This window comes from Bubalus kerabau, chromosome 6, assembly GCF_029407905.1.
Source record: "Bubalus kerabau isolate K-KA32 ecotype Philippines breed swamp buffalo chromosome 6, PCC_UOA_SB_1v2, whole genome shotgun sequence".
NCBI classification, from domain to species: domain Eukaryota; kingdom Metazoa; phylum Chordata; class Mammalia; order Artiodactyla; family Bovidae; genus Bubalus; species Bubalus kerabau.
The window spans coordinates 69851551-69863922 of NC_073629.1; the positions used below are offsets into that span (position 1 = coordinate 69851551).

The 12372-nt window shown below is 36.7% G+C and overlaps 1 protein-coding gene across 9 annotated transcripts in view; it reads left to right on the plus strand.

The window, feature by feature from the left end:
* Window positions 1-12372, plus strand: part of SLC44A5 (solute carrier family 44 member 5) — a 399223-nt gene that overhangs the window by 196134 nt on the left and 190717 nt on the right. For all 9 annotated transcript variants that reach the window (XM_055585455.1, XM_055585456.1, XM_055585453.1 and 6 more), the window contains one exon: window positions 1489-1530. In XM_055585455.1, coding sequence (XP_055441430.1) covers window positions 1489-1530 — 42 coding nt within the window. The remainder of the gene's footprint in view (window positions 1-1488; window positions 1531-12372) is intronic.

Consider the following 12372-nt stretch of genomic DNA (forward strand, 5'->3'; position numbering starts at 1 on the left):
TCTCCATCTATTTGCCATGAAGTGATGGGACCAGATGCCATGATCTTAGTTTTCTGAATGTTGAGTTTTAAGCCAACTTTTTCACTCTCCTCTTTCACTTTCATCAAGAGGCTCTTTACTTCTTCACTTTCTGTCATAAGGGTGGTGTCATCTGCTATTCTACTTATCATCATCATTATTATGTTTTCCAAGTGAACACAGCTTATACATACTCACTTTCCCTTGACTCTTTATCACAACTCTGACTCTCAATAATTTATTATTGTTAGAACTTAGACCAAGTGTTGTCATTTCAGTCCACCAGGTTTACAGTGGGAATTCTTTTCAACAGCATTCATTAATGGGTTGGCAAATCTGATAAAGCACAGAAGAATGGGGTACTTATCAAAAGTATTAAAATTTTTGTTGAATATGTGTGTGGAATTATTTGAATGTTAAAGCCTTAGTATGCTATCATTGTTCAACATAGAGCTTGCTACCTTTTTTTTCTTCCCCACAAATAACCCTAAATTTTACCTACCAAATTGAACTGGCTATGCTAATATCTATCATGTAGGACTTTCTGTGAAAGCCAAAGGCTATGTGTAACATGGCTAAAGTGTGGCTGCTAAATTCGAATTACATCTCTTTTCTTTATTCTGCTTGTAGTTAATAAGTATTTAATTCATATTAAGTTTCCAGGACTAACGTGCCTTCTAAGGAATAAGTATTAGCATAAAATGAAAGTAAACAAAATGCCTCATTTGTTGGTGCTGAATTTTGCAAGACTGTCTGTATATCATCTAAGGTGTGCAAGGCATGGATAAAAATAGAAGAGTTAATAGCTTTATTCCCCACCCCCAAACCTCTTACCTCCAGCATTTTCATGCAGTTAAAAAAATTTTTTTTTTATTGAAGTATAGTTGATTTACAATTCTGTGTTACTTTCTGGTGTAAAGCAAAGTGATTCAGTTAAATATATATTATATGTATTTTCAGATTCTTTTCCATTACAGGTTCTTACAAGTATGCAGGGGTTTTTTTACATTTAAAGTGTTATTTGTAAGATTTGTAATAATGATTTAAAATTATTACCTATTTTATTTTGTATCTAGTAGCTTGTATCTCTTAATTCCCTTCCCCTACTTCTCCCCTCTTGCCATCCCCTTCCCCTCTGATAACTGCTAGTATGTTCTCTGTATCCATGAGTTTCTGTTCCTGTTTTGTTACACTCATTGACATTTGTTTTATTTTTTGGATTTAAGTCAAAAAATACAGTATGTGTCTTTCTCTGCATGCAGTTTTTGTTTTTTTAATTCAAAATTTAGTGCTCTTTATCAGTGAATTCAGGTATTAAGTATTAGTTCACCAGTCCAACTGACTTTATGTTATTCTGTGTATTAAAATTTAAGGACTAGGATTTTTAGGGCAGGGAGAAACAGGTATTGATCTCCAGAGACACCAACTGCTAAAAATAAAGATTTGTTTGCCCTTTGTGCTTATTTCTAGGAGACCAACGATCAGATACTCACTTGGAGGGCGAGAAATATGGTAAGTCAGTCTGAGTGCTAAGTATTAAGTTTGTCTAAGAATGCTTTATGACAGTCTGTTGCAAATATATGATTCTTTCAAACTCTAGGAATGCCTAATATTTAGTTGATAAAGACTAATTGCTGATGAAGACTTTTTGGGTTCTTTCATGTGGCTGATTTCTACCTCCTGAAGGAGTTCCTTCTCTTCAGAGTTATAAAAGAATCCCCAAGGAAGAGCATCATATATCTACTATGTTTCCTGACCTCAGTTCATCCCATACATGTTGATTTCTTCAGGTCCTTCCATCCCAGTTTATAACTTTGACACATGTGTCTTATTTACATTTTTTCCTGATCAAGATCTCCACTATCAATCTTCTTGGATGTTTCATGAGTGTCTTAGCCAATCATCTTCATTTTCTAACACCTGATTTGCTCCTCAGTCGGCCCTTGGTAGTCAAGTCTTGCTACTCCACAGGTGGACCAATGGCCTGGGTGTTATTACCTGGGAGTTTGTGAGAAATGCAGAATCTCAAGGCCTGCCCCAGAATTAATAAATCAGAATCTGCACTTTCACAAGATCCCCAGTGATTCATACATATGAAAGTTTGAATCACACAGGCTTTAAGAATTTTTCTTCATGTATGCACTCTCATTGCCCCTGAGAGCTACAGATAAGTACTTTTCTGCTGTGACTTCCAATATCACTTGGGTTTCAAATCATCAACTAAAAAGATGAGCATATATGTACCTTCTTACCTCTATTCTCAAACCCACTTTTTGGACTCTTGTATACTTTAATTTTACCTGTGTAGATTCTATTGTTTATTATACTGCATAGCATTTTATAGTTCTCAAAGTTCCCTCACACAGATTTTATTTGATCACACATGATCCTATAAAGTGGGAAGGTAGGTAATATAATCTTTCGTAGAAGCTATATTATAAATTTTCTACTTGTGATTTTCTAGCCTTAGGTGGGGAAAAGATCTGTGTCAGCAGGTATTTTTTTCCTACCTTAACAGAAAAATAGAAGTCAAGCCTTTGGGGGCTACCAGAAATCAGTCAAGTTATTCTGACTAAAAATGTATCATAATTCAAAATCATGTTTTATTGCTCAGTATGATCAGTTCAGAGAAGGAAATGGTAACCTACTCCAGTATCCTTGCTTGGAGAATCTCCATGGACAGAGGAGCTTGGCAGGCTACAGTTCAAAGGGTTGCAGAGTTGGGCAGTTGAGCAACTAAGCACGCATGTATGCATGATCAGAGTTAACTTTTCATTTGCAAACCTTGTTTGTCTTCTTAATTAAAATAATTTGTGTCCGTGAAAAGTTTCAATAGAATTTTTAAATAAAAATAATATTCAATTCTTCAAACCTTTTTTATTAAAAAAGAAGAAAAAACCCTTTATATATATATATGTACATATTTATGTACCTATCTTTAGCATTGTTAGTTTTATTTCTCAGGATAATTTCTACCTAATCTAATTTTACTTGGGTCAAATTATGTTTCCACAGTATCAAAATGCCAGGGTTAAAATATTCTGCTGTACTTTTAATTGCTACATTTCCCCCCCACCTCAGTCAGGTTATCAGTGTTAACTATAGCTGTAACAATGGAAAATTACTGCTAAAGCAAGTTTGACTTCAAGTGGAAATTCCAGAAAGCCTAGAGGCATCTTGCAGGGAGCAAATGTAAATTTAAGGGCAAAGGACACATTTTCTTCAGGCAAAAGTGTCAAATTGACTTCTTACTTCCTGGGAAAGGGTTCTCTCCTTACCTTGGAGCTTTTATTTTACCTGGCAACCCAAGCTGGCTTTCTCTCTCTCCATAGCATTGAGTGCCTCTTGGCACAGAATATTGCAATCAGCTATTCCACATCTATGTGAACAAGAGCCTTTGGAAGCAGGAACTGATTACAATATATGATTTCCTCACACTATTCAACAGGACACCTTTTATTTTAGTTTTTGATAACTTGGTTTAAATAACTGAAATGTATATATCTTGCATTATTAATTCTTGGAATGGTTTGGACTTTGCCTGCCTACTCTTCCAAATTATTAATATTAAACATAGATAACGGTGGCTATTCTAGAATGGCATTCATTTTATTTCCCAAATGTCTTTTTATTTTGGCATTTTCTTGAGAATCAGGAAGGCTGAATGTCATGGATTTTAGAACACTACTTGGGTCTTTCGGAGGGTCGACATGACAACAACTGTAACAATAAAATGTTTTCATAGCGCTTACTATGTGCTGGATGCTGTTCTAATTGCTTTATATATGTGACTCTACTTAATCTATTAAGTAAATTCTTTGAGATTGGTTTCATTTCCCCCATTTTGCAGTTGAGAAAACTGAGGCATAGAGAGGTTAAGTAACTTGCGAAAACTAGCACAGTAACAATCTGATAAAACTGCATAAAGTTTTATATTTTAAAAAAGACTTTGTAATTAAACAAAAAACTTGATTTCCCCACCTTAGGAAATGAGGCGAGCCTGTAATTTTCCATTGACATATCCTTGTTGCCCATAAGTGGATAGAGAAGTTTGAAGTATTTGATAAAAGTGGATCCAACTGGAAAACTGAAGTGATTTCTCCACATGGGACTGAGACCACAGCCTCAATCCTCTTTCCCAGCAGACTTCTTAGTTTAGGTCTTTATAGCACATGCAGAATATTCATTCATATAACCAACATAACTGGTCATACTATTAAGGAGTTCATGGGGACAAACTACATTCAGTCAAGATTTGTTAAACACTCTATTTCTTATTACTTAAACAGGGAAATTACATTTTCTCTCCCATTCCTGCTTCTGTCTGTCTCTGTCAGCAGTGATTCCTTTCAATAGCTCCCTCATTCTCACTCAGATCCCATGTCAAAGCTTCTCTTTCCAGCGGTGCTCAGCTTCCTGTTTGATCTCTGCAGGAAACCAAGGTTCATCTCTGAATTTCAGTTGAATGTTCTGACTACAACTGTATGTTACAACTTCTAGGAGGGTTGCTCTGGTTTGAATGTTGTTCCTTCTGTCCCCTCTGTACAGTTTATGAGACTGCCTCTGGTTTTCTAGTGGTTCTACATTCTCTCTACTTTGGATCAGAGCCGTGTGGGTAGGCTGTATTCTGCATTTTCAATCTCTTGATTTTTGGCAGTTGTAGGCATTTTTATTCAACAAGCATTTATTCAGGATCCATCCATATGCCAGAGGTTTAGAGCCTGAGGGAACCTTGAAGATCATCTTCAATATCTTCCTTTTATAGGTGAAGGGTTGAAGTTCAGAGGGTTTAAAGGGCTTCCCTCATATTGTGAGTGCTGGGCCAGGATTAGACCCAGATCTTAGAATCTGTGCTCTCTCAACACCATGTTTTTCAGCCTTTATACTTTTAATTTGAGGAATATGGTTATTCTTAGGCTTCCATAATATTCTTAAATTTCCCCTAAAAGCTTAAAAATATTAATAAGTATCTCCTTGCTTTTATAACCAGATAGCTAGGATGCCTAATAAAGCAAAACTGGTTGCAAAATTGGCCCAGATTCCTTTTATGTTTCCAGAGATTCTTAATATATTTTTGAATATCACCAAGAATTCCTACTCATTTATTTCTCTACTTGTGTAACTTCATATTTGCATTTTATCCCAGTTTAGTTTACTCTTGTAGGATAAGGTGAGAGCAAAGCACATTAGCATGAGGACAAGAGGTAAGAAGTACCCACTCTATAAATTGTATGGAAAGGGGCACCTTTAGGCATTTATAAGCACACATCCTTGAATATTTTTGTAATGCTTGAGAGTATTCTGATAAATATACTACCTGAGGCTAGTTGAAGAGATGAAAAAAGTAATAAAAGAGGGGAACTGTTTAAAGTAAAAGAAATTCCAATAAACAAATCCTTAAAACATTATACTCTTCTTTCTAAAATAATAATTTCAGATGTAGATAGGCATAAGTGTACATTATAGCCTTTGCATACAAAGAGCCCAGAAACTTTTTCTATTCTCCTGAAAATGCAGGAGACCCTACAATGTTAATTTTTGAGCTTGACATTCTTTTCCAGATGACCAGGCCTGCCTTAACACCAGTGGGTGGAACATTGAGGAATATCATTTTTCTATTTATTGAAGAAAGCTCTTCAGTTAGAACCACCCTTAGCAGAAAAAAAGGCTAAGCTACTCAATTTATTTTTAAACGTAGATAAATAGTATCTTAGCAGCTCAGAACTTGCTGAGAAAACTGGATTGCTTAGATGGGAAAGTGCAATTGAGGTTTGAGAATATGAGCTGGAAGCAGGTCATGGCTACCCAATTGGAAAACTTCAACTGGAAACCTAGTAATTGGTTAACTTGAGGTTAGTGGCTCAGTTGTGTCCGACTCTTTGTGACCCCATGGACTGTAGCCTGCCATGCTCCTCTGTCCATGGGGATTCTCCAGGCCAGAATACTGGAGTGGGTTGCCATGCCCTCCTCCAGGGGATCTTCCTGACCCAGGAATAGAACCTGGGTTTCCCGCATTCCAGGCAGATTCTTTACCATCTAAACCACTAGCGAAGCCCATGTTAATGTAATACTTATCAGATTATTTATTTTATACCAAAGTATATAAGTAGTAAGAAGACAGAAATGAATCACTCTTGCTTTCTTTGAATATTGTCCATAAAACCATAAGAATAAGAGAGATATGTGCCTGCAAAGAAAATTTCCATTGAACTATAGTTTGGTATTGCTGACAGATTTTAATGTGTATCTAACTGGTTGGTACACTTCATGTTCCGCACATAAACCTCTTTGTTATAGGGTAGAGTGTGGCAGAGTGCGGAAACAGTAAATGTAGGAAATGTTCTTATGGTTGCATGTCCCTCAGGAAGCAGAATTCCTTTTAACAATAATAGATAATAATAAACAATAATAATGAACTTCTTGGAATACATTTTCAGGACATTTGATTTTGAGCATTCAAAATACCAGTTTGTCCTGAATTTGTGAGTGCCGTGTGTGTGTGTGCATTGGTGTGTATATGATGGCATGTGAGAAAGGGAGAGCCAAAGTCAATTTTGTTATGATATCAAGATACCTACTTAAAGTAGATTTTACAAACACATCTTCCAGAAAAACTGAGTTGATGCCACCTAAGTCAGAGCTCATTAGGACTACAGAACAAATAATTACTCACATCAGTGATTATGATAAGAACCTTGACCTGATTGGTCAGATGGTCTTGTTAAATGTGATACTTAGCAGGAGGCCTTTTTTTTTTTTTTTTTTTTTTATTACTTTAAACTGCAATTTGCTTTATTTAGATGTACAACTACATCATTAGACCTATGTATATTTTATTCCAGTAGATTTATAAATTATTTAATTTAATATTTTTTATTGCACTCATTGAAACTTCCAAAATAATGTTGATTAATAAACTATGATAAACATTTCTGTCTGCTTGTGCTTTTAAAGGAAATCACTTTAGCACATGTATTTAAATGATATTTTAGGTAAAAGTGATAAGCATCACAAATACAGGAACACCTGATTCTCTTTTGCTTTAATATAAAGGTTGGAAAGCTAAAACTATATATTTCAGAATTCCTTGCATTGTCTTTTTTATTCTTTGATAGTTTTCTATATTTTTCAAATTTTCTACAATGAACACATAATTAACTTACCCAAGTACACATAGAAGTGATCCATCCAAGTAACTATGCACAAGTATATCCATCAACTGTTCCAATGAGCATGGTTGCTTCTCACTGGATTTATTATGCATTATAATTGCATGATGTCTCTAAATGTATCTATCTCACTTGGGAGATCGAATGAAGGCCAGCCCAGCCCATATGCTGGCCCTCCTCTTTTGGTAATCCTATGTATGTACTGACTTTGCCACCTTTAGCCCTGTTCACCTGTAACAAATTCTTCATGTTGCTATAATGTGATCCTTGTTCTCACTTCATTACAAAGCAAGGTACTCATTTGCTGTGGTGGGAGGAGGGCAATTTCAATATTTCAGAAGCTGACTTTGTCCCTCCCTGCTCTTAACACTTTAGACATGCTTCTGCCAGATGTTAACGAGCTATGTGAAGATTGCCTGTCTACTTAACCCAGATTTCATAGGATAATCAAATGTCCAAGTGGGAAGAAGCCTTAAAAATCATTCTAGTCCATTTAATACTTTCATTCTCCAGATGAGGTTCAAATTGTCAAGTTCATATTCACATGGATTCTGCAAAGCTGGGACTGGAACCCAGATCTCTTAATCTTGGTTACTCTGTAAGATAATTCTGGTTAAAGCAACATTTCCTGATAATACTGGCATTTTACTCAAATACCTGGGTTAGTGATATACTAGCTTAAATAAATATTCAAAAATTGTTAGTTATTTGTTAAACTTTTATAAACCTAATTAAATACTTTTCTGCAAATGTATAAACCAATGTATTCCTTAAGCACAAGGAGCATGATATCCAGGTGCAATGCAAAAAATTTGGCTTTTTATATAATTAACATCTCAAGCTGAATCTTAATTTTATAAAGTATACCATTGGCACAGTAATCTCTATCGCTACTTTAAATATACTAAATATGACGTGCATGCTTATACCAGTTTCCTCTTTGCTTCACATATTCACTGCATGTTTTTGTTTTGTTTTTAAAATAATTTATTGAAGTATAGTTGATTTACAATGTGGTGTTGATTTCTGCTGTACAGCAAAATGATTCACATATATATATATACACACACACACATTTTTTCCATATTCTTGTCCATTATGGTTTATCACAGGATATTGAGTATAGTTCCCTGTGCTATACAGTAAGGCTTTGTTGTTTGTTTATCCTATATATAATAGTTTGCATCTGCAACCCCCAGCGTCCCCCTCTGTCCCTCCCCATTCCCCTTGGCAACCACAGTCTGTTCTCTATTTCTCTATTTACTACATCTTGATTTACACCATTTCAAGCATTTTTTCCCCCTAAAGAATCTGTTGGAGAACCTTGACTGCTCAAACTCTTACCTGCTTTCTGTACTGTTCTTCTCTTTGGATGTTTACTAAGTACTTAAACTGTGAATCGGGTACAGTGTCTCATATGAAATAAAGTAGCTCATAGAGTAAAAAGCTTTCAAAGAAACAATCTAGAATTGTGGGTGTATGTGTGTATGTGTGTGTGTGTTTAAGAAGCAGAGAACTAGAAACAGATGAGTGTAAAAGTCATATTAAAATTTATTTTGGCTGCACGGGCTTTTCTCTAGTTTCAGCAAGGAGAGGCTACTCTCTAGTTTCTCTGCGTGATTTCTCATTGTAGTGGCCTCTCTTATGGAGCAAGGGCTCTAGGGCTCATGGGCTCAGCAGTTGCGGCTCCCTGGCTCTAGAACACAGGTTCAATAGTTATGGCACATGGGCTTAGGTGCTCCACAGCGTGTGGGATCTTCCTGGACCAGGGATTGAACCCATGTCTCCTGAATTGGCAGGAGGATTCTTTACCACTGAGCCACCAGGCAAGCCCCAAAGTCATATTAAATTTTAAAGGCAAGTTTGTCTTCCTTAAAACTTCTGAAGGTCTGGAGTGGGTTTTCTGGAAACGGTGTGTGACATTACATATTCAGTCATACTTGTTGGTTTTCCTAATGAGATCTAAGAACAGAGTTAAATTCAAATTATTAAGAAAGATAAAACTAGCTGATCTGAATAAATTTTTAAGTTAGTTATCACCATATTTACACAGTGATTCACTATTTCCTCGACACACTGAATTTCTCCATTCCAGATTTTCCTTTCTTCGCCCACTGGGCCCAGGCTCTCACCAAGTCTAGCTCAAAGGCCAACCCCTTAATTTGAAGGCTTTCCTGGTATCTTCAGCAGAATGTGAATCATCCTTCCTTCACATTTCCCAAGTCCTTTGTTATACTAGCCTTCGAGCACTCTTGGTGTTGTTCCTGAGTTACAGTATTGATGTATTACTGCTTCTACACTGAGATTTCCTTCACAGAGGGAGCTTTCTTTCTAATTCATCTTGAGCCCCACAGTGGAAGTGCCCAAGTGAAATAAAATCAATTCTATTCAATACTTGGGCTTCCCAGGTGGCTCAGTGGTAGTGTACTTGCCTGCTATTGAAGGAGACACAAGAGACGTGGGTTCGATCCCTGGGTTGGGAAGATCCTGTGGAGGAGGGCATGGCAACCCCCTCCAGTATTTATGCCTGGAGAATTCCATGGACAGAGGAGCCTAGTGGGCTGCAGTACATGGGGCCACAAAGAGTCGGGCACGACTGAGTGACTGAGTGCTAATTCAATACTCAGAGAAAAATATTCAGAGGTCAAAATTAATTTAAAGGGAAGTTTTTTTTTTTTTTTGGTCAGGACACATTATATTTTATGGGCACTAGGTCAGTGAAGAGTATTCCAGGTTGCCTGAGCCTCCGAGTTCAGGACGCTTTGGAGCTGAGCTATGTGAAGGCACATTTGGTCATTTTGGTGGCTGGAAGGGCACCAGATGCTAAAGCCAAGAGAGGAAGATGTAAAGGTGATCCTTTCTTTTCTCTCAAGTCTCACTAGTAAAGTAAAGGAAGGCAGGGTGAGTGGCATGGATATGGGAATTAAAATTGAGCTGGCCTGTTAGGACATCAGTGGGTATGGAGAAGGATAATTTTTATTGAGGGTCTATGATATGTCAGACACGTTACACATGGTATTTAAGGTAAAACTGTAATAATCATAATGCTTTCTCACATTTATGGAAATATCTCATACTTTTTATAAATGACTTCACATCATGATCTCACTTCAAGCCAAGATCTCACTTTCAAGCCATGGCATAGGTAATGTATTGATTGCATCCTTCGTTTTACAGAAACTAAGGTATGAAAGGGCAAAATTTGTTCAAAGTTACATACTGAGTCAAAGACATAGGACTTGAATATAAATTTTGTTTTTCTGTTTCTTGTTTGACTCTCTATTGAATCTTTTTTATGTTATAAAACCAACAATGTAATTTTTAATTGTTTTATACAGGTGTCTTTTAAATCAGTTAAGAGCTTTTTATTTCTTCATATGCATCAACACTGGTTTTATTTTGGGAAATATTTTATTGTGGGAAATTTTTGTTTATAAAACAATATCATAATTTAAAAGTTTTAACTAAATATATATTGCTAAATAAATAAGCACATCTTACTAATCTCTCACTTGTGACTCTAACCAATAACAGAGTGGGGAGGAGTGAACATTAGGAAGTAGATATACTTGTAATAACCTATAATGGAAAAGAACCTATAATGGAAAAAGAACCTGAATCACTTTGTAGTACATTTGGAAGTAACACAGCTTTGTAAATCAACTATACTTCAATAAAAAGAAGTAGATATAAGTTTCAGAGGTAATGGGGGAGTATATCTAAGTCTTTGTCTACTGATTTTAAAGTTGGCCTATGTGGAAGAGGGAGTTACCAGGTGGCTCAGTGGTAAAGAAACTGCCTGCCAGGCAAGAGAGGCAGGTTCAATCCCTGGCTTGGGAAGGTCCCCTGGGGAAGGAAATGACCACCCACTCCAGTATTTTTGCTTGGAAACTCCAATAGACTGAGCTTGGCAGGCTATAGTCCGTGGGGTCACAAAAGAGTAAGACATGACTTAACAGCTAAACGACAGAAAAGTGGAAGACAGTAGCAGACTCTCATCATCTTGGCATAGAAAAGATTCTGTCCAAAACTGTTTACTTGAGAATATAGAGCTACCTAATAGACCTGAGTCAAAAATAAATGTCTTAGAAATAGAGAGTTCCTGGAAGAAAGAGAAGACCTAGAAGGTTTTCATTAAGAGATTGGACCACTGGATGACCGATGGATTTTTTGAGCTCTTCTAGGTACCGGAGAAGGAAATGGCAACCCACTCCAGTATTCTTGCCCAGAGAATCCCATAGACAGAGGGGCCTGGCAGGCTATAGTCTATGGGATCATAGGGAGTCAGACATGACTGAGTGACTAAACAGCTATCTACCTTAAATTAGGTATTATCCCATTAACAGTAAAGCTTTGGGAATGATTGGAATTGGGCTAAACTTGAGTTATCTTCAAAATGCCTACAACAGCCCCTTGTGCACAGCTGTGCTAACCTCTACATAAAGCTGCTCTAAAGGGCGCCACCTCCATCCTTTAAGAGCCTTTTCTGATGGCACTGAGATAACCAGGTGAATTTAATGGCTAAAGTAACAACTGCAGTGATTCTACAGGTAGATTCTATATGTGTTCTTCAGAGATAGAAACTTTAAAATCTCTCTAAAGTAATTCACTTATTTCAAAAAGTACTAATGGGAGGAAAGGTCATATATTAATTTACAGGCCTTTGAGACAAATAAACTGTAAAAGAAGAATCATCCTTAGAAGAGTGTGGCAAATCTTACCCTATATTATTTCATTTTTAATTTTTTTTAATTGAAATATAATTGCTTTACAGAACTGTGTGGGTTTCTGCCAAATATCAACATGAATCAGCCATAGGTATACGTATATCCCCCGCCTCTTGAACCTCCCTTCCACCTTCCTACTCATCCCACCCCTTTAGGTTGTTGCAGAACCCCGGTTTAAATTATTTTCTTCTTGATGAACCTGAAGCTGGAGTTTGCACCCATCCTTGGGTGCCTCAGCAGTAGGAACTGTCTATTGGCAGGAATGTGCTTGAGAACTGTACACATTTGCCCTGACTTGGGAATTCGTTTTCATTGTCTCGTCTGTAGAAGGCAAGTTTGAAATCTGGCAGGCAGTCAAGCTTCTAAAATATGAAAGCATAGCACTTCTTAAGTCAGTTTTATGATGCGTTCTGGTCAATAGTCACATGTGCAGCATTATGAAAAGCTGAACTGGCCTG